Here is a 26,469-nt window from a genome sequence, read left to right on the forward strand (position 1 = left end):
CTATACCTTCCGGCGGATGGGGCACTAAATGTTAGGATGCTCCCCCCACTAGTATCTGAACCCCATGGCTACAATCTCTTTTCAGCTCTAGAGATTGAAAAGGTGATTGGGCGTGTAGCCCCCCGGAAGGCAGCAGGCCCAGATGGCTTACCGGGGGACCTCATGCGGGCATATCCAGTGGCCTGGGGAGGGGTTATAGCGGCACTCCTTAATGATATTATGAAGGGGGGGCCAGTGCCCGATTCCTGGAAAGGGGCGGTGGTGGTCCCAATCTATAAAAAAGGTTCTAGAGAAATCCCAGGGAACTACCGCCCCATAAGCCTCATTGACTCCACCCAAAAGATAGCAGGTAAAGCTATCCTGGGCAGGATTCTTCATTGGGTGGAGGAAAACAAAATACTAACAGACTTCCAGGCAGGGTTTCGGGCAGGTACAGGGACGATTGAGCAGGTGTTTAGGTTGGCACTCCTTGGTTGGAAGGTGGTGGAACTAGGCAAGGGCAGTCTATACTTGGCATTTATAGATCTAAGGACTGCTTTTGACCTAGTTCCCCGGGAGGAGTTATGGAGGGTGCTCTATGGGTTGGGGTTACCTCCCTACATTTTGTCCCTCCTTATTAGCCTACACGAACATACCTTTGCTCAGGTTCGTTGGGGGAGAAATGGAGAGATAACTGAGAAGATCCCAGTGTCTCGGGGTGTGAGACAGGGATGCGTCCTAGCGCCCACCCTCTTTTCATTATATGTCAATGGGGTGGTGGACTATCTCCAGCAAGAACCAGCCGATGCTCCTTGTCTAGGGGGAGTGCGGATCCCAACTTTACTTTTTGCGGACGATACGCTTTTGATTTCTAAGACTCCGCAAAGCCTCCAGAAGTTGCTCGCCCGCTTCCAGAACTTTTGTGCTTTAAGGGGCTTGGTAATCAATGTAGATAAAACCAAGTTCCTTATTCTAAACCCTCCAAAGAAACTGGGTCGCCCACCCACTCTTAACTCTGTTCCTTTGGAAAAAGTATCCGAATTCGACTATCTCGGAATACGGATTACGGACACCATGAATTGGTCACCCCATATTGCTAAGATGGTCTTGAATCATAAGAGAGTAGGAGGGGCCCTCCTGAGGGAATTTCGGGCTTCACCAAGGAGGTCGCTTGCCCCAGCAATTGACACCTACAAGGCTAAGGGAGTAACATCAGCCCTATATGGAGCAGAGCTGTGGGGGCATTGCTGCCTGGATTCCCTGGTAACATCAGAGAGCAAGCTCTTGAAATCTCCAATCACCCTGCCTCCAAGCACCCCTACAGTGCCTGTGCTGTTGGACACTGGGTGTAAGAATATCAAAGATCAAGCCCGGCTTCGGCCACTCCTTCTATGGGCACGTATTTGGAGGGGTGAAGTGTTAAAATCATATGCTGAAGGGCTGGCAGAGATAATGAGATTGGGTGGTTGGGCAAAGATCAAGTGGTTGAGAGACACGAAAAAACTTTTGGAGGGTATTGGGCTTGGGGACTGCTGGTCATCAAGAACGGCTCCACCAAAAGATGTTTTGAAAAGACTCTACTGGAAATGGGTAGCGGACCAGCTAGTGACAAATTCTAGACATTGTAAATCTACAGCTGCCTTTTTAATAATTAAAGATGTTGTAGTCTACGAACCATATCTGGACTTAATTACCCTGGCAACTGATCGAGCACTGTATTTTAAATTTAGAGTGGGCTCCCTTCCAGTTGGTGCCCTGGTGTCTAAGTGGAAATCGGGTGTCCACACGTCCCCCTTTTGCGCCTGTTGCACCACGAGGACAGAGTCCATACCGCACATATTGTTTGAATGCCCGGACTATGCTAAACCCAGGGGCTTTTGGCTCAAACCCCTTTGTCGCAATATGGGCACGCGTAGCCATCTGGTAGCTCTTCGCATCCTTATGACGGACACTTCACCTCCTATTGTTTGTGGTGTAGCCAAATTTTTTAAACATTTTTGGTTGATTCGCTGCAAGAGATTGTCAATAGCGGTTTAATTCGTTTTTTAGTTAATTTATTCTGACATTTCATGTCTTTTTATCTTTTTTAACTGTACATTCAATACTGCTCTTAAAATGTCTTTTTCCAGTTTTCTTAAAAATGCTGTATTTGTGTACGCTTTCAAGATATCTTGCATATCGAATAAAAGCTTCAACCATATATATGTACACACACACACTTACATATATTCACCAGCAATTTCTGGAGAAGTTATGTGTATATCACTATATTAATAAGCGACATATATAGCATTGGGCATGCACACGTATAGAAACTTGCATATGCTACACATATACAACCACATCGATTCTGACATGCCTTTAACATATGTGCATAATAACACGCATCCATATGGCACGCCTGCCTGCCTGCCTCACATTTCACTGCTCTGCGATCCTCCCCCCATAGTGCAATCCGACTCCCGGCCCTGATGGGCTGCAGATAAGGGCAGTGTCTCAAGGGAGGGGAGAGGGGTGACAGGGTCCGAGTCCAGAGTCGTGATTTACCCCCTGCAGCCCCGGCCTCTGACGTCACGGAAACCCTACCGCGGCAGAGTCACGAAGCAGCATCTCATCATCAGCGGGACAGCCAATCAGAGGGCAGTTCAGGGGTATGAAAGGGGCTCTGCGGGACCCGTGCCAAGAAACTGCTGGGCCCGGAAGAGAGAGAGGGTGGCACGAGAGCGCAGTGACAGAGGGGGAACTGGGGCAGAGACAGCCGTGCAAAGAGACTGCCAGTTGAGACAGTAGTGAAGGAAGCACTCGAAGATGCAACAGCGCTAACTTGGGAGAGTGCTGTATAGAGGAGAGACTCCCGGGGGACACATCAACCAGAGAGGGCGTGGGGTCGAGACAGCCCTGCAGAGGAGGAACGGGACTAAGAGGGAGGGAGAAACAGCAGTGACAGCGAGAGGGTTGGAACGACGTTAACCCAGAGAGCCTATAGTGAGGGCAGAGCGCGCTCAGAGAGGGTCCTCCGTCGGAGAGACGACAGTGATAGCTGCATCTGGTTCCGAGGCTACTGTAACCCCCAGAGACCGATCGCAGGGAGGAGCGATCTTAGAGCAGAGAAGTGAGAACTGCGACAGTGAAGAGACCTCTTGCAAGGAGGACGTCCGTTCGAAAGAGACTGCTCTAAAAGAGAGTATCGAGGCATCGGTTCTGAGACAAAGAGGCTGCCTGTGAGGAGTAAAGTTTCTTTGAAGTTCTGCGGAGCAGCGGAGGCGGAGAGTGGGTGCAGAGACCGGGGCTCCCCTCCCCCTGCAGGAAGGGAGCGCCAAGCGAGCCGGAGACAGAGGACCGGAGGCTGAACAGAGCGCCGGCTTCACTGAGGTGAGTGCGAGGCAAGAGCCGCGGGTGAGACCTCACGGGGGGCATCAAAGAGTCAACGAGACGCCAGGGAGGGGGTCAGATCTGGGAGAGGCGAGTGGAGTTCCAGAGTGAACCCTGAGAGAGGTGAGTGAACTCCGTGGAGTGAGACTGGAGGGGGTGAACTCACTGGGCAGAGTGAAGCCTCCGAGGCAGAGCCTGACCTCAGCGAGTGAGTGACCCGCTCTGAGAGGGCATTGAGACTGTATGGAGTCAGTGAGACGCACAGATGGGCGTTGGTCCAAGGGAGCGAGAGACTTCAGAGGCGAGTGAAACTGCAGGGAATGAGAAGCAGGGGTGTGAGACCTCCGCGAGCGAGTGAAACCCCGGGAGCGAGAATCAAGGCTGTGAGACATCGGAGAGAGGAGTTAGACCAGAGCGAGAGTGAGTCCTCTGCGGGGGTTAAGAGGTCAGGAAGATGGGTGAGATCTCAGACAGGAGGTCGCGATTTCAGTGCGTAAGTGAGACACCAAAAAGGGGTGAGACTTCAGCGCGAGAAGAAAGGGTCTCAGGAATGTTTGAGACCTAAAGTGGGGGGGGAGTGAAAATCCAGGGAATGAGACAACATAATGAGACTCCAGGGGGTGAGAGGCGTGACACCTCCAATAGGCTCGGGAGTGAGCAGTCAGACAAGCGGGAGTGAGTTCCAAGAGAGTGAGACGTCACAGAGGGTACAGAGAATCAGGGGAGTGAGTGAGACCTCTGAGGGAGAGAGGCCGCCGAGAGAGATTGAGGCCTTACTGAGGCAGGCTAAGGGGGAGAGATTCCAAGTGGCTCTGGGGTGAGTGTACCCTTGGATGGCGATGATAAAGGAGTGACTGTACTCTCAAATGTTAAGCTGATGGGGTAACTATCCTCACAGAAGCCTGGGTGAATGTGGGTGCACTGTACCCCCGGGCGCCCAGGTCAATGTGGTAAAGGCGGCAAGGACGTGTTGTGACCTCAGGTACTTGGGTTAATGGAGTGACTTTATTTTCAGATGCTTGGTAGAGGGTTGATGGGGTGAGTGTGCCCTCAGGCGCAGAGGTTGATGGGGTGAGTGTGCCCTCAGGCGCAGAGGTTGATGGGGTGAGTGTGCCCTCAGGCGCAGAGGTTGATGGGGTGAGTGTGCCCTCAGGCGCAGAGGCTGATGGGGTGAGTGTGCCCTCAGACGCAGAGGCTGATGGGGTGAGTGTGCCCTCAGACGCAGAGGCTCATGGGGTGAGTGTGCCCTCAGACGCAGAGGCTCATGGGGTGAGTGTGCCCTCAGACGCAGAGGCTGATGGGGGGAGTGTGCCCTCAGACGCAGAGGCTGATGGGGTGAGTGTGCCCTTAGACGCAGAGGCTCATGGGGTGAGTGTGCCCTCAGACGCAGAGGCTCATGGGGTGAGTGTGCCCTCAGACGCAGAGGCTCATGGGGTGAGTGTGCCCTCAGACGCAGAGGCTGATGGGGTGAGTGTGCCCTCAGGCGCAGAGGCTGATGGAGTGAGTGGAAGGGAAAATGGGACAGTAAGCAATGGGAAGTCCGGTGACGAGACACATAAACAAGTCCAGTTATGTTTCTAAAGCCCTTGCCTTGTTTATGGGCCATTTAGCCGGATGAGGGAACTGGTGCCCTGGCGCGGTGCGCGCCCCCTCTCTTACTATCTTGAACGAAAAAGCAACTTGACCTATTCTAAGCGCTTAGAGAACAGCCGGGTGGGAGGCGCTATAGAAACAGTCAGGCAGGATCACACAGGAGTGAGAGTGTGCTGAGGAGGAGCACGCGGCGTCTAATGCTAATGCTGTCTTCCTGTCCTGCCTCAGATGGAGTCCGGAGGTTACTACTGCGAGGACCTGTCTCTGCAGGAGGTGCCTGGCCCCAAGATGGAAGCCCCAGGTGAGAGAGCAACTCTGCACCGCAGCGTGGTGAAGTGTTCATGCCTCTGTGTGTGATGTGAGGAAGTGTAGGGGCAGCAGTGTGCTGCTGGCTACTGTTTTGGGCAGAGTGCTGTGGTTTGGTGCAGTGTGATGAAGGGGCCTGCAGTGCCCTGGGAAGAAGAGTTCTGCACTGCAAAGAAGTGAAGTGCTGTGTGCTCAGTAATGCAACGGAGTGAGCGGCAGTGGAGTGCAGCGTGGCCTAAGCACTGCCGGGGGTTGACTTCCTGGTCTGTCCATCACGTTGGAGGCTACTAGGCTTTGGTGGGGACATATCTGATATCGCGATAGGCCCACTTGACGTCAAGTGGGTCTATCCAGATATCCGCTATGTCACACCAGCGCCTAGCCTCCAATGTCAGGGGCCGTATCTTCGTTCCCGCCTGCAGAGATGAGAATGCGACCGCGTTTATTAACTGACCTACCGCAAAAATTGTATGTTTATCTTTGAAGTCGGGAACGAAGATACTTACATACCACAGTTTAGACTTAATATACACCAGCCAAGAATGTTCACAATTGCATATACTGAGCAGAAGGCATAGACGAACCGCGCCTCCCCCGACATTAATTCTAGAAAATAATGTGAAATGCATTAAAGATAACTGGGCACTTGGGCAGGCTAAGTTCACGCACACGCCTCCCAAATGCCCACATCTGACGTGACACCGTCAGGAAGTGCTTCCTTTCACTGAACTCGTACTCCATTCCGGGAGTTGTAGTTAGGCTTCTACCGCTAAGCTCAAGACTCAGGGCACGCTAAGCGCTCCTGAAGGTGTCACACATGATGGGGCCGTTGGTATCTTTGCTGCACCCACATACATGGCCCATTCACACACCAGAACACCCCAATCCTGCGACCCAAGAGATCGATAGAACATTCTAATTTCAAAGCCAGACCTAGGAGGGTTCTAGCTCGGAGCCCAGCAAGGCCTGGCACGCATCCTTCTGTGGAAGGTCAAACCTTTACACAGGAGAATCCCTTGCTCAGCTGAGGCGAAGCGCCGTGATTGGGCCCAACACAGGTCTGGCGCTATCCTGCGAGATCAAGCAATAACTAGAAGCAGGGAGCATGAAGGCGAGGATCACACTCGAAAGCAAATTAACACAGATTTACAATTTAAAGCCAAACAACCTGTCTGTCTTCCCTGTTATTTTGACATATGCACTAGTTAATACAATTTTCCAAAACAACTTAAGTGTTCAAACCAATTCGATTGGCAGACTCTCATGTGCGCATGGGAGGCGACCAGCTTCATAATGCGCTAAGCTTCCATCCCTATGGCTGTTGGCGCTATACACATGTGACTACCGGGCACAGCCGTCTCCCCTTTCCGTGCTGGACATCTATTGTCATTTAGTTAAAAAGTAAAGACCTAAAAGGAGCGAGCCCAGTGGCGTAGCTTCTATTGGTGCGGCAGGTGCAGTGGCACCGGGGCTGAGAGGCCCACTGATCGCTGATTATTGCTGCATTTAACAGAGGGCCCATCACACCCTGGCTAAGCCACTGAGCGACTCAACCTAACCACGCCTACCCCTGGATAGTGAATGAATGAGCTGTTTTCTGTACCGTAAATACTGACTTCAGTGGCTGGAATTCATGGCTCGTGCTGGTCTGCAGACATCACATTAGCACGTGCGTCACGGGGTGGGGAGGGCCCGCGACGGAGACAATCCTCGGATGCAGCCTCCTACCCTGGGGCAGGAAGCATGACCAGCCCCAAGCCCTGGGGCAGGAAATACCCAAACAAGCCATGGCCCCTCTGCCCCATGAAACGCTGATGCATCAGCCTTCCGTGGCCATCAACACACGCTCATTCAGCCTCACGAGCAGGGCCATAAGTGTCTGTGATTGTTTGATCTTTCACAGATGACGGTGTGTGTGAGGGGCAAAGACATTTTAAAGTGGCGCTACCTTTAGACAATGGCGGTATTCCCAAAAGGGGTGTGAACGTTGCACAAGTCGTTTCTTGCAACCCTGGTTAAGTTTGTGTTTTGCCACTTCACAAATTTGTACAGTTTGAGATTGTTGCCAAATTTGTTTACAAGTCGTGACACTTACGACAATCCATTCTTTTCAACAATGTATCTCGCAAGAGGTAAACTTGGAGAGAACACTTCCATATAAGGCCAACTTGCTATGAAAAGTATCACGCAATGCACATAAAAACTTGGCATGGAGGAAGGAAAGCTTGAACCCGTAATTTAACACATTTTGAAAAAAAGGTAACTTTGTAAAACTTTGCTAGCGTAAAATAAATGGAGATGCATTCTGACAATTCTCCGCCCCCCACTCCTGCGTTAATTCTGGAATTACTGTCACAGTACGGGGACACTCTGTGATTGGAAACGAACATCGTATCTTTCTTCTACTTACTTCTCACTCACTAAAAGAATAAACTTGTCTTCTGTTCATAACAAGCTTTGGTAAAACCAATAAGTCACAGTGAAAAACAATAACAGTAAAAATACGTTTATTGTTCAGTTAATTGAAACCACAACAATAGCAACATTAAAACAAATATCACTTTTTATGTTGTCTAAAGATAAAACTATTTCTCATAAGTCTTACCTATGTGACTGTTGGTTTTGCCAATGGCTGTTAGCCACGCTGCAATGCACCAGGCACACTAAAATACAAAAAAACAACCGAATACGTAGCCATTGGCGTCACTTTTAGGTGCGCACGTCTACAAAATGATGCGGCTACTTTTGTTTTTAGTTACCGATTAAGTCAGTTAGGTAACTAAAAAAAAACGCACAAAGGGTTTTTTATTTAATTTTTTTAAAGCAGATAGGGGGTGGGAATAAATGGCGGGGGTGAAGCAACAAAGGGGGTTGGGACTTGGGAGCAACGCGGGGAGGGCGGGAGAGACAGAAACATAACAGGGGAAGGGCAGGGGGCACCGAGGCCACACGGGGCAAGATTGGGGTCGACTGCAAAATGGAGAAACACAGACGAGCACAACAGGAAGGGGGCGGGGAGAAGCACGCAGGGACAGACAGCAGTACACGAGGATGACGGTTTAAAGACGCATGCACTCTGAGTGCTTACACAACAAGAAAACATGCAGTTCTGTGACATTGAGCACAGACAAAAACACACATGGTAAAGAGGCAATGCTCCATGGGCGGGCCAGACAAAAGATTAACATGCAAGGACACAAATAAGAATGAGACAAGTGAGTGACCAGGGAAGCCAACCACTGGTAAGGAATGGGTGTCCTTCAAGCCCCTCTGTTCATGGTAAACCACAGTATGCCTCGTAACAGACATTCAACAGATCGTTTGCGATGTCATAGACACAATTGACAAATCGCTGGCAGTTGTGATGTTACAGAATCTTTACAGTCCACCGACTATATCTGATATCGGAAACTTCACAAAAGAGATGATAACAAGAATGTTTACAACCCTTAGACTGTGTGTGATGTCATAGACAGCCTTCACAATTCTTTCACAGTTGTTTACAGTTCACATGTACTGAGGAACTGCCGATGTTGTCTAACTTTACTTCAAAGTCTGGTGCTCGTCAAATGAAGGAGCTTTGCTCTGGGGTTAGGGGCGTGAACGTACCCTCAAAGAACTTGGTTATTGGCTTAATCTAACCATAAGATTCTAAATTTAATGACGTTAGGGATGTGGGTTCCTCTCCCACCCTCAGGCTAGGATTATTTGAGTGATGAGATTGCATGGCTTCGGGGTGTCTTGGTGGGTACAATACCTGATCAGTGTGCTCGTGTCCAGTGGCAAAGAGACGTGACACCTATAAGCTGCCTTTGGGGTTGCGGTGACCTGTAGTCACCCTGCACCTTTTTTTCTGTACAGCAGACTTCGGACTGGACTCCCCCTTCCTCCTGGAGAACACGGGTCAGAGGAATGGGTACTATTCAGATGTGAGCTTTGGAAAGGAGATGGAGAACTTGCAGAGCGCCAAAGGTAACCGACTCGAGACCCTCACTCCTATAATCATCTGTAACCATGACTCGTGCAACCTTGGACCAGTCCATGCCTTCCATCGGTCCCCTGTCACCAACTGTAATGGACCAGTCCACAACTTCCATCTGTCCCCTCTCGCCATCTGTAATGGATCCGTCCACATCTTCCATCGGTCCCCTGTTGCCATCTGTAAAGGACAAGTCCACACCTTCCATCGGTCCCCTGTCACCAACTGTAATGGACCAGTCCACGCCTTCCATTGGTCCCCATCGCCAACTGTAATGGACCAGTCCACGCCTTCCATTGGTCCCCTGTCGCCATCTGTAATGGACCAGTCCACATCTTCCATCGGTCCCCTGTCACCATCTCTAATGGATCAGTCCACGCCTTCCTTTGGTCCCCGTCGCCAATTGTAATGAACCAGTCCACACCGGTATACAGCCTTTACAACAAACTACCATTACAACGCAACTTTTACAACGCAAACCATTACAACGCATAGCGCTGGGTGGCGCTCTAGGATAGGGAATAGGTGTAACCTGGTAGGGGGTAATGAGTTCCTGTTGTATTAAAGGGATAGCTTAAGGGATACGCCCATCCCATGATGCTGGAAAATGTGTGTCATATTTCTTTTTTAAAACTTCTCATAGTAATTGATGTTTTAACATTTTTAAAGCTGTATTTTACTGTGTTTCTTTTATGACATTCATATGTCGAAATAAAGATTTAATAAAAAAAAAAAAATAATAGGTTTAATGTACTATCCAACACCTTCCCTACTATCCACGGGGACTGGAGTTGGAATAGTAAATTAAACTATTCACTATCCAGCGCCCAAAAGCATTATGCGTTGTAATGGTATGCGTTGTAAAACTTGCGATGTAAAGGTAGGCGTTGTAAAAGTATGCGTTATAACATCATACATCCGTCCACACCTTCCATCGGTCCTCAGTCACCAACTGTAATAGACCAGGTCACAGCGGACATCTCACCTCTGTCACCTGTAATGAACCAGGCCAGATATAGTATAGGCTACACTGGATTTTAATTCTGGTTCTGCTGTCTAGCTCAAAATAACAGTGGAAAATGTACATTCGAGGTAACTTAGTCTTCTATAATAGTGGATCAGTCCAAATCCTAAATATCGCCCTTGTTTCCCAACAGAGTGGCCAAATCCATGACTTGCATCTGGCCCCTATCTGTGTTAATGAGCAGACCAAACCTTACATCTGGGCCCGTCACCTATGATAATGGACCTAGCCATACCATACATCTGTCCCCTACAGCCTACGACAATAGACCTGGCCACACCTTACATCTGGCCCCTGTCACCTATGATAATGGACCTATCCACACCTCGCATCTATCCACTGTAGCCAAATTCATGGACCTGGCCATTCCTTACATCTGACCCCATTCGTGTATGATAATGGAGCCGTCCAATGTGACAGATTGTGAAGTCAGTTCCGGGAAAGTAAAGTACTATTTTCATGCATCTCACGTGCTCTGTGTTCAGTGTAGTGACTGACGGCCGCTCTCTCTCTCTCGTAGGACCCCTTACATTCCCCGGATCTGGAGAGTACGGCGTGCCCCCCTACCTGGAGCCCTCCTACTGGACCCCCTGCGAGATGGGTAAGGCCCCGGATGTGGTCCTGGCGGGTTCCTGCTGTGTGTGCCTGTATGGCCGTGGCCCTGGGTTCCTGGTGTTGGCAGCGTGAGGGGGCAGCTGCCTCGCCCTGTGTGCTGCAGCGTGAATCTTGGGGTGCGACTGTGTGGCTCGGGAGGCCTCCCTGTGGTGTCCGTATGTTTGACCCAGGTTCCTTGTCCCCCTCAGGCAGTACCGGAAGTGTTTACATGCAGGCCAGCTCGCTGGTTCCGGATGGGGACGGCTTTGGGCAGTCCTACGAGACCTTGCTGCCGGTGCCGGAGCGGGAGCTCGATCTGATACCCCCACCCGCTGCCCCGCATGGGCCACAGGCCGAGGCCCACGCCGCTGCTGCACAGGGGCACCACGCGCTCAAAGGTAAGTCCTCCCCGCTTACTATGAGTTCATATAGGGGGAGCTCTGTGGGTCTCTCTTGCTAGCCACAGGCTGGCGGCTCTGTGTGGGCTTGCATCTGTCTCTGCACGGCTTTCCTTCTCTGCGATTGCTGTCTGTGTGTTTGCCTCTGCCTGTTTGTCTCGATTTAGATTTGTGTCTGTCAGATCTGTTTGGCTGTAGGCCCACGAACGTCTCTCAGCCACTATACATGTCTGTTCGTATATATCTAGCTGAATCAGTCTGTGTGTCTGTGTTTATCTAGTCTGTTTCACGCCATCTCCATGACCATGTCGGTCTGTGTGTCTGAACATTTCAGAGTCTCTGTACATGTCTGTTCGAATACTGTCCTATGTCTGCCTCTGTGGCTGTGCATGTCTCTGTCCATCATCGTGGCGGTCTGTGTGCCTGTCTGTGCTTCTGGGCATGCCTGCATCTTCCCATGAGGCTTTCTGTCTCTTCTGTGCAGTCATGTGTTTGCAATAGTCTCCGCCTGTCTCTCTTGTGCCTGAATTTTAAGTCTCAGCATAAGCTACGGACTTTACTCGGCACCTGCCTGGATCTATCTGTGCCTATGCGCCAGGATGCCCTTGGTGGTGACAGGCCGCGCTATACAAGAATACCACAATACTATGCGTTTCTATGTAGCCATCTATGGCACGTTTCCGCTTGTCATCCTATCTGACTGCCGTTCTTTGTGCTTGTTTGTATCTGGGTGCGTGCCCTGTTAATTTGCTGTGCTTGGCATTTTATTTAAGGAAGGGTGTGCGCATAATGTGTCATGCTGCATGGAATATCTTCTAGATTCACAAGCTTTGCACAATTCTGCCATCTAGTGGTTGGAGTCCAGAAGCTGCAGAGAAGGTGGGCAAATGAGTGTTAGCCGTTTCGTTGCACCTGGCAGTCTGTTTCGAATGTGTTAGTGCCCCACCCATTCCTGTGGTGACTGAGGTCCTCTCCTGCTCTGTGTACATCTGTGCCTGCGCCCCCACTACCGAGGTCGTCTCTTACCCATGTGTACATGTGTATGCGCCCCACTTCTGAAGTTGTCTCTTACCCATGTGCACATCTGTGCTAAGCTCCATACTCTTTAGGTGTGGCCCTTGTGCACATCTGTGCTAAGCTCCATACTCTTTAGGTGTGGCCCTTGTGCACATCTGTGCTATGCTCCATACTCTTTAGGTGTGGCCCTTGTGTATATCTGTGCTAAGCTCCAAACTCCTGAGGTCGTTTCTTACTCTTGTGTACGTACATATGTGCCTGCTCCCCACTCGTGAAGCCGTCTCTTATCCATGTGTATATCTGTCCCTGTGCCCCACTCCTAAGGTCGTCTCTTACCCTTGTATATCTGTCCCTGTGCCCCACTCCTGAGGTCGTCTCTTACCCTTGTGTATATCTGTGTTAAGCTCCAAACTCCTGAGACCGTCTTTTACCTTTGTGTATATCTATCCCTGTGCCCCACTCCTGAGGTCATCTCTTACCCTTGTGTAGACCAGTGCCTGCACCCTACTCCTAAGGCCGTCTCTTACCCTTGTGTATACCTGTGCCTGCACCCCACTCCTGAGGCCATCTCTACTCATGTGTATATCTGTGCCTGCGCCCCACTCCTGAGGTCGTCTCTTACCCTTGTGTATATCTGTGCCTGCACCCTACTCCTAAGGCCGTCTCTTACCCTTGTGTATATCTGTGCCTGCGCCCCACTCCTGAGGTCGTCTCTTACCCTTGTGTATATCTGTGCCTGCACCCTACTCCTAAGGCCGTCTCTTACCCTTGTGTATATCTGTCCCTGTGCCCCACTCCTGAGGTCGTCTCTTACCCATGTGTATATCTGTGCCTGCACCCTACTCATAAGGCCATCTCTTACCCTTGTGTATATCTGTGCCTGCGCCCCACTCCTGAGGTCGTCTCTTACCCTTGTGTAGACCTGTGCCTGCACCCTACTCCTAAGGCCGTCTCTTACCCTTGTGTATACCTGTGCCTGGACCCCACTCCTGAGGCCATCTCTACCCATGTGTATATCTGTGCCTGCGCCCCACTCGTGAAGCCGTCTCTTACCCTTGTATATCTGTCCCTGTGCCCCACTCCTGAGGTCATCTCTTACCCTTGTGTAGACCAGTGCCTGCACCCTACTCCTAAGGCCGTCTCTTACCCTTGTGTATACCTGTGCCTGCACCCCACTCCTGAGGCCATCTCTACTCATGTGTATATCTGTGCCTGCACCCTACTCCTGAGGTCGTCTCTTACCCTTGTGTATATCTGTGCCTGCACCCTACTCCTAAGGCCGTCTCTTACCCTTGTGTATATCTGTGCCTGCGCCCCACTCCTGAGGTCGTCTCTTACCCTTGTGTATATCTGTGCCTGCACCCTACTCCTAAGGCCGTTTCTTACCCTTGTGTATATCTGTCCCTGTGCCCCACTCCTGAGGTCGTCTCTTACCCATGTGTATATCTGTGCCTGCACCCTACTCATAAGGCCATCTCTTACCCTTGTGTATATCTGTGCCTGCGCCCCACTCCTGAGGTCGTCTCTTACCCTTGTGTAGACCTGTGCCTGCACCCTACTCCTAAGGCCGTCTCTTACCCTTGTGTATACCTGTGCCTGGACCCCACTCCTGAGGCCATCTCTACCCATGTGTATATCTGTGCCTGCGCCCCACTCGTGAAGCCGTCTCTTACCCTTGTATATCTGTCCCTGTGCCCCACTCCTGAGGTCGTCTTACCCTTGTGTATATCTGTGCCTGCACCCTACTCCTAAGGCCGTCTCTTACCCTTGTGTATATCTGTCCCTGTGCCCTACTCCTGAGGTCGTCTCTTACCCTTGTATATATCTGTGCCTGCGCCCCACTCCTGAGGTCGTCTCTTACCCGTGTGTATATCTGTCCCTGTGCCCCACTCCTGAGGTCGTCTCTTACCCATGTGTATATCTGTCCCTGTGCCCCACTCCTGAGGTCGTCTCTTATCCTTGTGTATATCTGTCCCTGTGCCCCACTCCTGAGGTCGTCTCTTACCCTTGTATATATCTGTGCCTGCGCCCCACTCCTGAGGTCGTCTCTTGCCCTTGTGTATATCTGTCCCTGTGCCCCACTCCTGAGGTCGTCTCTTATCCTTGTGTATATCTGTCCCTGCGCCCCACTCGTGAAGCCGTCTCTTACCCTTGTGTATACCTGTGCTAAGCTCCACCCTCCTGAGGCCGTCTCTTACCCTTGTATATATCTGTGCCTGCGCCCCACTCGTGAAGCCGTCTCTTACCCATGTGTATACCTGTGTTAAGCTCCACCCTCCTGAGGTTGTCTCTTACCCATGTGTATATCTGTGTTAAGCCCCAAACTCCTGAGGCCGTCTTTTACCATTGTGTATACCTGTGCTAAGCTCCACCCTCCTGAGGTTGTCTTGTAGAAAAATACAAACTGGGGGGGCACTACCAACCAGAATATAAGATCCTTAATTATTGCCCGGCGATGTCGCCTCTTGAACCCACAAAGAAGTTAAACTATTGAAGAGGCAGGCGCTGGAGACTGGAAGGCAGGAAACAAGGTTTTTTATTCTCTCCGGAGGAGAACACAACGAAACGGACAGAAGGTATCGTTCTGAGGTGCTCTAACTGCATCCCGGAGGCCTGGCCTCTTATACACAAGTTTATCTCTTTATTACATGTAACACATTCTCGTTGATACTTTGATGTACGGAAAGACATCCTCAGAATCCCCCCTTCCCAGCCCGTTCCCATGCAAGGCTACAGTGGAAGTCCCCGCCCCGTTCACAACAGGTGATGATCATTGCGCAGCTGGGTATTCCGCCGATTCACGGAGTGTGCGGGTTTCGATCGGATCTCGTGGGATGGGGGGGGGGCTTTGATCATCTCGGGGGTCCTTTGAGGAGGGAAGCTTCCTATTGTATGGGGAGGGGCAAGAGATTGGTATCGGCAGAGCTAGGTGTCGGCCTGGGAACGGGGAAGACAAACGGGCACACGGGGAAAAGGGGTTTGCATCAAAAGGGCCGGAGGTCATGACGGGGAAGCAGGGAGATGTCGCGCTGGGAACAGGATGAGGGCCTGGGGCAGAGCAGCGCCGAAGAGGGGTTTATGACTCAAGGCAGGTGCAAGCAGGGGGGGGGTTGCCAGCGAAGTTAGGAGAGAGAGAGAGAGACGCGCTGGCTCTCGGCGAGAGCAGGGAAGCCATGGTGTCCAAAATGGCGGCTGTTTTACGCGCACAAAAGGTTTAAGGAGAGCAAGAGGGCGCCGATAATGTTGACGGTTTTCAGCCTAACTTTTAACAGTCCTCCCTTTTCAACATATCTAGCCAACTTGCTTACTCAATGTCAATTTTCATCAAATTCCTAACTTCGGTATCATATAATGCCCTCATATGTTCGCTTCCAATGTCCACAGTTTTGGGAAAAATACAACTCGCACATAAAGAACACATAGGTGGCAAACATTGAATTCCTAAGCATAGGCCACATATTACAACTACGGGAATCAGGATAATGGTGAGCAGTCTCCAGCCCCAGCTTTTGACGGTGTCCCAGAACCAACCACCAAGCGACCATTCTTCTTGCTCTTGGTGAACTTCCGAAGAGAGTCTGTGAAGATGTTCGATGGCTTTGTACACTGAGGGTGAGTTGTCCGGTATGTATGTACAACAGCTGGCCCCAATAATGCGGCATGCTCCTCCACGGTCCGCCAGAACCACATCTAGAACGAGGCGGTTCTGAAGAGCCACCAAACGGACCGCTTGGAGCTCGGCAGTGTTGTTGGCAAAGATGCCCGCTGTGATGTTCATGGTTGTCTCGACTGCCTGAGTCAAATGTCGGATGGCACGGCTGTTTGCCATCGGGCCCCAGAGGGGGACGAGTCCTTTCATAGCATCGAGGAACTGTGCCCCTGTTGAGTCGGCTTGCTCAACGTCTTTGGCTCGTTTTTGTCTGTGGTGATTCGCTGGGGCCACATAAGTTGGAGGAAGGACGAAGGAGATGTAGCAAGTGCCCCCCCAGCCTTTGGGGAGCCAGGTGTAGGCCTTCGTGCCACAGATGAAATACATGTTTGGGGATGACACAAAGGAAGGTGGATCCGTGGAGTCCAAAGTTCTGGTAAAGCGGCAAGCGCTGTGACCCACCAGCTGTGTCCCAAGTCCTTCTACACACATGTGGCCTGTGACGTTGATGACCGTCAGGGCCACAGTCAGAGTGGCAGCCGTTCGTTTCCGCAGATAGGAGAAGGTGGGTCTGGTTGGATTGTTGAACACCTGCATTTCGATTCGTTCTTTGGCCGGAATGTCCATTTGGATTGAGTCGCTGGGGGTCAGCGGGCAGAAGTGTGTCTTTGTCTTGTTTCGCCCGGCCCCATGAGAAGAATGTGCTGCAGCTCTGCTGGAGGTGGCATTTCCCGTATAGCTCTCTTGCAGGAGGATCAGCCAGGCAAGGCAGGAGCCGTGGACGGAGAAGGGTGAAGGGATGAATGGTATTGAATGTCCAGTGGCATGGGGTAGCAACCCACAGATCCAGCAGTTGGTGGCGTTGGTGGCAAGATTGTGCTGGTGAAGTAGCTGCACGAAAGAGTTGTTCCAAAACTCCTTTCGCCTCTCTCTTAGTTGAGGAGAGAGCGAAATTAGATAATGTTCCTTCATGGTGGTAGGCTGAGCAGTGGTTAGGAATGTTTCGTGAGCAGGTGCGTGTTCTTCCATAATCCAGAGCGTAGTCATGAGGAGAAAACAGAGGAGGATTACGATGAAGAGTGCAATTGTCTTTGAGCTATGGAGTCTGTCTGTTCTCGGATTTCTGTAGTGGGTATTTCCTGTTGTCTCAGTCGGCTTCTTGTTTGGCGCTTCCATCATCTTCTTATCTGGCGCTTCCATCATCTTCGTCTTCAAGGTGCTCGGTAGTGGGCAGGACCACAGACTCAGTTTTAGCTTCTCTCCAGGTAACCCTTGGTAGTTTGGGTCACCGTTCTGAGATTCTTTAACCTAGTCCGTGGCCTACTTAGCCGAAGCTCCCTCCTTTCGACGCAGGAAATACCCTTCTCGAGATGGCACAGTGGGGTCAGGATGTTTTGAAAGTTCAAGTGTCTCTGTATCAGGGTAGCAGTTCAACGATGGTCGGTCCCGGTTCAGGAGCTCTTCTTGGGTGTTGACGGTGTCTGTCGTGGCCAGGGCTGGAGAGACCTTTTTGCAGTGATGAGCGTGCAGCCAGTGTTTCTTCCCCTCCACTCGAAGTGCGGTCCGAGTGGTGATCAGCACTTGCCAGGGGCCCGTCCACCGGGGTTCCAAACTCTTTGATCGCTGAAAGTTTCGGATCAGCACGAAGTCCCCCGGCTGGATGGCGTGACCCGGACCCCTGGAAGCATCGGGGATGGCCTGCCGCACCTGCTGATGAAGGACAGACAAAGTTTCAGTCAATTTGTACAGATAATCAGACATTAGGACATCCGGAACGTCATGAATGGACGTTGGTTTCGGGGCAGACCAGACGCTCATGGGTCGACCGAAGACAACTTCATAAGGGGTTAAGTGATGTCGGGTGGGGGTAGAGCGCATCGATAGCAATGCCAATGGGAGGGCGTCTGGCCATTTCAGGCCCGTCGTAGCCACTATTTTGGCCAGTTTAAGCTTTAGTGTGGCGTTGTGTCGTTCGACAAGCCCAGCAGATTGAGGGTGGAAGACTGCGTGGAATTTCTGTTTGATACCCAGCCCATTTAGGATGAGCTGGATAACGTTGGCTACGAAGTGGGGGCCATTATCACTCCATAAAACACGACAGAGGCCATAACGGGGGAAAAACTCTTTTAACAGGACCTTTGCAGTGGCCATAGCGGTGTTGTCACGGGTTGGATATGCTTCCACCCATTTGCTAAATGCGCACACCACGACAAGTACATATTTCAGGCCTTGGCATCTGTCTAGCTGGATGTAGTCCATCTGCAGGACTTCAAATGGGTGGTTTGGGACCCCAAATCCCCCCCGGGGTACTACAGTTCCCTTCCCGGGGTTGTGTTGCAGGCATATTAAGCATTGTTGGACCAGGCGTTTGGCGGAATCTGGGATCTTGTCATTGTGCCAAACCCTGGAGACAAGTTCGATCATGGGGGCTGATCCTATGTGGGCTGGGGAGTGTGCCATGGTTAATATGGGAATCAAGTATGAATCAGGTAGCAACCATCTGTTCGTGTCTTTTGTCCGCCAGCAGCCTTCATCGTCTTTCAATCCCACCCGTGCCCATTCAGTCAATTCGTGTTGTGTGCTAGCCGTTTGTATGTCTCTAATTGTGTCCTTGGCGTCAGTCCAGTTTTCTGCTTGTGACCTGGTCACGTACATCCGTGTTGTCGTTCTATTTTCAGCTGTCGTTCGGGCGGTGATGTCGGCTAGTGCATTTCCCTGTCCAATAATGTCTGTCACCTTCTTGTGTGCCTGGCATTTGATAACGGCAAGTTTGTTGGGGAGGAGGACAGCTTCGATTAAGGCGGAGACTAAATCCCCGTGCAGGATGGGCGTGCCGTGTGAGGTCAAGTATCCTCTCTCCCTCCAGAGGAGCCCAAAATGGTGAACCACCCCGAAGGCATACTGGCTGTCGGTGTAAATGTTCGCCGTGGTTCCTGTTGCCAGGATGCAGGCTCTCGTCAAAGCAATCAGTTCCGCTGCCTGGGCAGATCGCTGGGTGATGCGGGCTGTTTCTACTACAGTTCGAGCCGTGGTGACTGCATAGGCAGCGGAAGTGGTACCATCGGAGAGTTTGATGCAAGAACCGTCCACCCACAACTCCCCGTCGGGGTCAGGGAAAGCTGTGTCTCTGAGATCGACCCTACTCCTGGTCTGTTCGTCCGTAAGAGTCACGCAGTCATGTACGGGGTGCACATTGGGGTCGTTCTCTGGCAAGGGTAACAGAGTTGCTGGGTTCAGTGTGGTGCATCTTTTCAGGGTGATATGGGGGGCAAGCAAGGTTAGTTCGTATCCAGTCAGTCGTGCACTCGTCAGATGTTGCGTCTTGGTTTGGTTCAGGAGGGTGTCGACTGCATGGGGTACCAGTACCGTGAGGGAATTCGAGAGTACAATCCCCTCACTCTGTCGGATAGAGACTGCAGCAGCAGCTACAGCTCGAAGGCAGGCAGGCAAGGCTCTGGCGACAGGGTCAAGAGTGGCAGAGAAGTAAGCGCACGGTCGTTGCTTAGGACCGATGGCCTGGGTCAGGACAGATAAAGCGCACCCCTCCCTTTCGTGAGTGTAAAGGGAGAAGGGCTTTCTGTAATCAGGGGTACCCAGGACAGGGGCTGAGCAAAGGGCATCTCGTAGTTCTGTGAAGGAGGTTTGACACTCAGGAGTCCAAGGGAGTGGGAAAGGGACGTCTTTGTTTAGGAGAGAGAGCAGTGGTTTTACAACGAGGCTGAAGTTTGGCAACCATTGTCGGCAGAAGGAGGTGAGGCCTAATAGGGAGCGAACCTGCTTCTGGGTTTTAGGGACAGGGGTGTCTAGAATGGTCTGGATTCGATCAGGGGTGAGTTTCCTTCCATCTTTGGACAGAAGGTGGCCTAGGTAAGTGACCTGGGGTAGGCAGAATTGCAACTTCTTCTTGGAGACCTTGTGGCCATTTTCCGCAAGGAAGTGCAAGAGTTGAATGGTGGCGGTAACCGCTAGAGGGGTGGTGTCGGCTGCCAAAAGGATGTCATCGACATATTGTACCAACACCACCCCGTCGGGTAACCGGACTTGGTCTAGTTGCCTTTTGAGGGCCTGGCTGTAGATGCTAGGGCTCTCCGTGTAGCCTTGAGGGGCTCGGCAAAACCTATATGAGCGGGATTTTAGGGTAAAGCCGAAGAGATATCGGCTGTCTGGGTGGATGGGGATGGAGAAGAAAGCGTTCTTGAGGTCGATGACGGAAAAGGTGGTGGCAGTGGATGGAATCAAGGTCAGGATGGTGGTGATGTCTGAGACCACAGGGTACTGGGGTACCACCACTTTGTTGATCTCTCGGAGGTCGATGATGAAACGGTATGCTTTCTCATCTCCCTCTCCCTGCTTCTTGATAATGGGCAAGATAGGGCTGTTGCAAACGTTGCTAACCACTTCCTCTACCACTCCTGCGTCTATCAGTGACTGGATAATCATTACCAATGCCTTCTCGCCCTCTGGCGATATCCGATATTGTGGGAGTTTTGGGAGTGTTGCGTCTGGTCGGACAGTAATGTGCACTGGGTCAATTAACATACGCCCTACGTCCGAATCCGCTTTGGCCCACAGATACGGAGGTAGGGTGTCAAGCAGGGACGCGTCGACGTCGGTGATGGAAAACATGTGTCGGGGGGAACAATGTTTAAGCAGAACGGGGTTGTCGTAAAGAAACACTCGAACTCCATCTTGAGAACACCTAATCGTCGCTCGGAAGTGTTTCAGTAAGTCAAGTCCCATAATGGCGTCAGGGCTATTGGAGGAAAGCAGGAACGTGGTGTCGGTGGTGTTGTTTTCTACGTCAAAGAGAATCGGGGCAGACAAAGGGTTGGTGGAGGGCGTTCCATCGAAACCTGTCGATGTTATGAGTGAGCCAGACAAGGGTGCCCTTGGAATCAGTCGTTTAGATAACGCACTACGTGTTGCGCCAGTGTCTACCAGAAATGGAGACTTGGTACCCAGGACCTTAGCAGTGACATAAGGGCCCTGCTGGTCAACATAGAGCTCGACTGGATCCCTCCCTCGCCCTTGGCTGTCCTATGCAAAGGTGTGAGTGTCGTCATAGTCAGATTGTTGATATTGGTTCTGTCTGGGTCGATCGAACGTATTCGGTCTGCTGGATCTGTCATTAGTCGCGTCATTTGGGGGCCCTCGTTGTGGTCCCTTAGGTCTCGGTCCGTTTGCTACATCCCTGGGGTCTCTGTTCCTGATCATTTCCAGGAGAACTGGGCACTGGGATTTCCAATGGCCAGTCCCTTTGCAGAAAGCGCACTGGTCATCTCTAAGGTCTGTGCGTCCACTGTAGGGAGTCAGAGTGCGGTCCTGGGGAAATGCAGTCTTAGGGACGTTTGTCTGGTAGTTTCCCCGGTATTGGTCTCGTCCTATAGTCACCCCTTGCAGTTTGGCAATCATCACCCTCTCTTTTAAGTCTTTCTTCTTTTTCTCTGTCGCCCTATCGTTTTCATTTTTCTGATGCTCATAATATTGGGCCATTTGGAGAATCGCTGTAGGTTTGGAGGCTGCCCAACTACTCTCGCTGGCCTGTAGTTTCTGGGAGATGTCCAATGATAGGCCCTTAACATAATTCTGGACAAACAGATGGTGTCTGGTTGCAGTGGTCATGTCCTGGCCGCTGTAATCGGAGAACACCGTTTCAAACCGGGAGAAGTATTCCGATACATCCTCCTGGGGTTTTTGGCGACAGGCTGTTACTATCGACCAGTCCACTTTCTTTTCTGGGATTAGGGTTTTTAATTTCTCTACAATTTTATCTGGGAGGTCTAGAATGGATTTCAACGGCTTTTGTCCTGGTCCCCGTTGTTTGTCCAAGTCATCGAGTTGTGACCAGGTATGTCCGAACAGCTCAAGGTGGTCGACTTTCCGGATTTGCTTCCACACATCAGCTGGTAGACATAACCCGAAGAACAAGTCGATGTCAGCCAGGGTCATGATAGTTGAACCCAGGGCTGTACCCAATTCAGTATAGAAGGCAGTGGGGTTTTTACGTAGGTCGGGTAGAGATTTCCGGAATGTCAGTATCTCTTGCCGGTCCCATGGCTGGTAGACCCAGTTGTATACTACCCTTCCCTTCGCATCTTGGTTGTTTGCATCATCGTGAGTCCCTGTACCCCGAGGAGGAACCCAGTAAGGGGCAGCCTCACGTATCGGCATCATGGTGTTAGATTGCTCGGTTGGTGGTTCGGTCACTACGGGGGCCGCGGATTTAGCTCCCGGCTTTCGTTCAGTGATGTGGCGGAAAACCTCAAGCGTACGCGTAAGGAGGTCCGACACATCACACTCGCCCTCATCCCCGATATCGACCTTCCGGTACAGAGTCCTTAGGCTCTCGGGACCTTTGTCTCGATATCGGTCCTCGTATGTATTCAAGACATGATAACACAGTCGTACGGTAAAATGTCGTCTGTGACTCCCTGTATACGAGCTGAACATATCTGTGATGTACTCTTCATCATCCTTCCTTTCTACCAGTGTCCTTGCTATTTTGTCGATCCCCGCTCGCTCATCTTTGTCTAGCCTGTTTGTTCTTGCAAGGCCAGCCCCTCGAGTCTCATGCTCGTCTAACGTTGTCGTTGATGCGGGTTTTAATACAAGGGGTTCGGCTGGCACAGAGGCCATTGGGGCCGACGCTGCGGCGGTACCTTCGTTTGTACCTGGGTGTGGCGCGTGCTGCGCCAAGGGTCGAGAAGGGGCGTATGGAGGGGGCATGTAGATGATAGGAGGACCTAACAGCAGGTCCTCATTGGCTTGTCGTTTCGAGGGTAAATCAGGGTAGAGCATGGAGGGGGTTCTAACCGGACACTGGCTTGGCGTTTCCCTTTCTAGTTTCTGTTTAGCTTTCTCTCTTTCCTCTATCTCCTTTTTTAGTTTCTGAGCAGCTAGGTGGGCTGCTTTTTGCAGCTCTTTTTCCAACCTACTCTCAGTTTTCTTTTTACGCTGTTCAGTTTCTTTTCGCCACATGCCGAAGCTATCAAGCATAGTGGGTGTTGTCTTGTTTTTACCTAGGGCAGTTTCTAGCATTTTTATTTTATCATCATCGAAGGATCCTGTCAGGGGCCATTGACTTTCTTGACCCTGTTTTGTATATTTATGCCATAGTTTACTATAGGCAATAGCGGTCAATCCATGCTTCATGAACATGTCCTTATTAGGGGTGCCTTCCAGTGGGGCTGGATGGTCCATCTCTAATAAGCGGTCCGGGCTAAACAGGCTACTAATCAGTGGGGAGAAGACAGACATGACGGCTCGTAACGAGGGACTAAAAAGTCAGCACTGCCTATCTTATCACTAGGTGCAAAGACTAGACAGAATATTTCTATTCTACGTTGTTTGCAGGCAGTGAATACCTCATGGATCACAATAACCAAAGACCAATAAATAACAATGGGGAGAATGAGTAGGTCCGCAAGGATCTGCGTTACCTACCTTTTTCACTATCTGCAAAAAGGGTGGTCTCTTCCCTGTTTGCAGACAGGGAATCTCCAGGAAACAATAATTTTGCGAACAACAGTTCAGTTTCAAGCAATTATAGGGTGGGGGAGAAAAAAATAAGCACGGCTGCTACCCTACCTATCCTCCACTGCTTGCAAAGAGAGAGACCTTTGTTTCTCCGTTTGCAGACAGTGAATCCCTCATAGATCAAGATAACAAAAGACCGATAAATAACAATGGGGAGAATGAGTAGGTCCGCAAAGGTCTGCGTTACCTACCCTTTTCACTATCTGCAAAAAGGGTGGTCTCTTCCCTGTTTGCAGACAGGGAATCTCCAGGAAACAATAGTTTGTGAACAACAGCTCAGTTTCAGGTGATTATTGAGTGGGGGAGAAAAATAAGCACGGTTGTCTGCCCTACCTATCCTCCACTGCTTGCAAAGAGAGAGCCTGTTGTTTCTCCGTTTGCAGACAGTGAATCTCCAAATAAACAAAAAGAGCAATACTAGTATTTAACAAACAAGCAATCAAGCAATTTCTTCGCAATTTGTCGTGGTAACACGACCTTACCCGGACCGCATGGACAGTTTCCTGACTTCCGAATCCAGCGCCCGATCGTCCTCTCTTCTTCGTTATCCTCGCGGCACTCCTGATGGTTCCCAGTCAGGACCGTAGATCACTCGAGAGAGGTCTGTTCGGAACCAGTGAAGTTCGGATGATCGGCTGTCAGACGAGGGTCTATCGGACAGACGCGTTCCCGATCGTTGCAGTCGTTCACTTTGTCGTCAGGACCTCTCCCACTGGATCCATGGGTCGCTGATGGGCCCCACGCTTGGGACGCCAATTGTAGAAAAATACAAACTGGGGGGGCACTACCAACCAGAATATAAGATCCTTAATTATTGCCTGGCGATGTCGCCTCTTGAACCCACAAAGAAGTTAAACTATTGAAGAGGCAGGCGCTGGAGACTGGAAGGCAGGAAACAAGGTTTTTTATTCTCTCCGGAGGAGAACACAACGAAACGGACAGAAGGTATCGTTCTGAGGTGCTCTAACTGCATCCCGGAGGCCTGGCCTCTTATACACAAGTTTATCTCTTTATTACATGTAACACATTCTCGTTGATACTTTGATGTACGGAAAGACATCCTCAGAATCCCCCCTTCCCAGCCCGTTCCCATGCAAGGCTACAGTGGAAGTCCCCGCCCCGTTCACAACAGGTGATGATCATTGCGCAGCTGGGTATTCCGCCGATTCACGGAGTGTGCGGGTTTCGATCGGATCTCGTGGGATGGGGGGGGGGCTTTGATCATCTCGGGGGTCCTTTGAGGAGGGAAGCTTCCTATTGTATGGGGAGGGGCAAGAGATTGGTATCGGCAGAGCTAGGTGTCGGCCTGGGAACGGGGAAGACAAACGGGCACACGGGGAAAAGGGGTTTGCATCAAAAGGGCCGGAGGTCATGACGGGGAAGCAGGGAGATGTCGCGCTGGGAACAGGATGAGGGCCTGGGGCAGAGCAGCGCCGAAGAGGGGTTTATGACTCAAGGCAGGTGCAAGCAGGGGGGGGGGTTGCCAGCGAAGTTAGGAGAGAGAGAGAGAGACGCGCTGGCTCTCGGCGAGAGCAGGGAAGCCATGGTGTCCAAAATGGCGGCTGTTTTACGCGCACAAAAGGTTTAAGGAGAGCAAGAGGGCGCCGATAATGTTGACGGTTTTCAGCCTAACTTTTAACAGTCTCTTATCCTTGTGTATACCTGTGCTAAGCTCCACCCTCCTGAGGTTGTCTCTTACCCTTGTGTATACCTGTGCTTAGCTCCACCCTCCTGAGGTTGTCTCTTGTCCATGTGTATACCTGTGCTAAGCTCCACCCTCCTGAGGTTGTCTCTTGTCCATGTGTATACCTGTGCTTAGCTCCACCCTCCTGAGGTTGTCTCTTGTCCATGTGTATACCTGTGCTTAGCTCCACCCTCCTGAGGTTGTCTCTTACCCTTGTGTATACCTGTGCTTAGCTCCACCCTCCTGAGGTTGTCTCTTGTCCATGTGTATACCTGTTCTAAGCTCCACCCCCTGAGGCAGTCTCTTACCCTTGTGTATATCTGTGCCTGCACCCCACTCCTGAAGTTGTCTCTTATCCTTGTGTATACCTGTGCTAAGCTCCACCCTCCTGAGGTTGTCTCTTACCCTTGTGTATACCTGTGCTAAGCTCCACCCTCCTGAGGTTGTCTCTTATCCTTGTGTATACCTGTTCTAAGCTCCACCCCCTGAGGCAGTCTCTTACCCTTGTGTATATCTGTGCCTGCACCCCACTCCTGAAGTTGTCTCTTATCCTTGTGTATACCTGTGCTAAGCTCCACCCTCCTGAGGTTGTCTCTTACCCTTGTGTATACCTGTGCTAAGCTCCACCCTCCTGAGGTTGTCTCTTATCCTTGTGTATACCTGTTCTAAGCTCCACCCCCTGAGGCAGTCTCTTACCCTTGTGTATATCTGTGCCTGCACCCTACTCCTAAGGCCGTCTCTTACCCTTGTGTATATCTGTCCCTGTGCCCCACTCCTGAGGTCGTCTCTTACCCATGTGTATATCTGTGCCTGCACCCTACTCATAAGGCCATCTCTTACCCTTGTGTATATCTGTGCCTGCACCCTACTCCTAAGGCCGTCTCTTACCCTTGTGTAGACCTGTGCCTGCACCCTACTCCTAAGGCCGTCTCTTACCCTTGTGTATACCTGTGCCTGGACCCCACTCCTGAGGCCATCTCTACCCATGTGTATATCTGTGCCTGCGCCCCACTCGTGAAGCCGTCTCTTACCCTTGTATATCTGTCCCTGTGCCCCACTCCTGAGGTCGTCTTACCCTTGTGTATATCTGTGCCTGCACCCTACTCCTAAGGCCGTCTCTTACCCTTGTGTATATCTGTCCCTGTGCCCTACTCCTGAGGTCGTCTCTTACCCTTGTATATATCTGTGCCTGCGCCCCACTCCTGAGGTCGTCTCTTACCCTTGTGTATATCTGTCCCTGTGCCCCACTCCTGAGGTCGTCTCTTACCCATGTGTATATCTGTCCCTGCGCCCCACTCGTGAAGCCGTCTCTTACCCTTGTGTATACCTGTGCTAAGC

General features: G+C 51.2%; 1 protein-coding gene across 5 annotated transcripts in view; it reads left to right on the plus strand.

The window, feature by feature from the left end:
• The first annotated feature begins 3,211 nt into the window (after window positions 1-3,211).
• ETV2 (ETS variant transcription factor 2) overlaps window positions 3,212-26,469 on the plus strand; it is a 29,850-nt gene continuing 6,592 nt past the window's right edge. The window contains exons 1-5 of one of the 5 annotated variants that reach the window (XM_078655422.1): window positions 3,212-3,351; window positions 5,173-5,245; window positions 9,112-9,222; window positions 10,774-10,854; window positions 11,057-11,245. In XM_078655422.1, the coding sequence (XP_078511548.1) occupies window positions 5,173-5,245; window positions 9,112-9,222; window positions 10,774-10,854; window positions 11,057-11,245 (454 nt within the window). In that variant the 5' untranslated portion in view covers window positions 3,212-3,351. Of the gene's footprint in view, window positions 3,475-5,172; window positions 5,246-9,111; window positions 9,223-10,773; window positions 10,855-11,056; window positions 11,246-26,469 lie in introns of all 5 variants that reach the window. The other 4 variants (XM_078655424.1, XM_078655423.1, XM_078655425.1 and 1 more) reach the window with 4 other exon arrangements.

The sequence above is a fragment of the Lissotriton helveticus genome, chromosome 7 (genome assembly GCF_964261635.1).
Source record: "Lissotriton helveticus chromosome 7, aLisHel1.1, whole genome shotgun sequence".
NCBI classification, from domain to species: domain Eukaryota; kingdom Metazoa; phylum Chordata; class Amphibia; order Caudata; family Salamandridae; genus Lissotriton; species Lissotriton helveticus.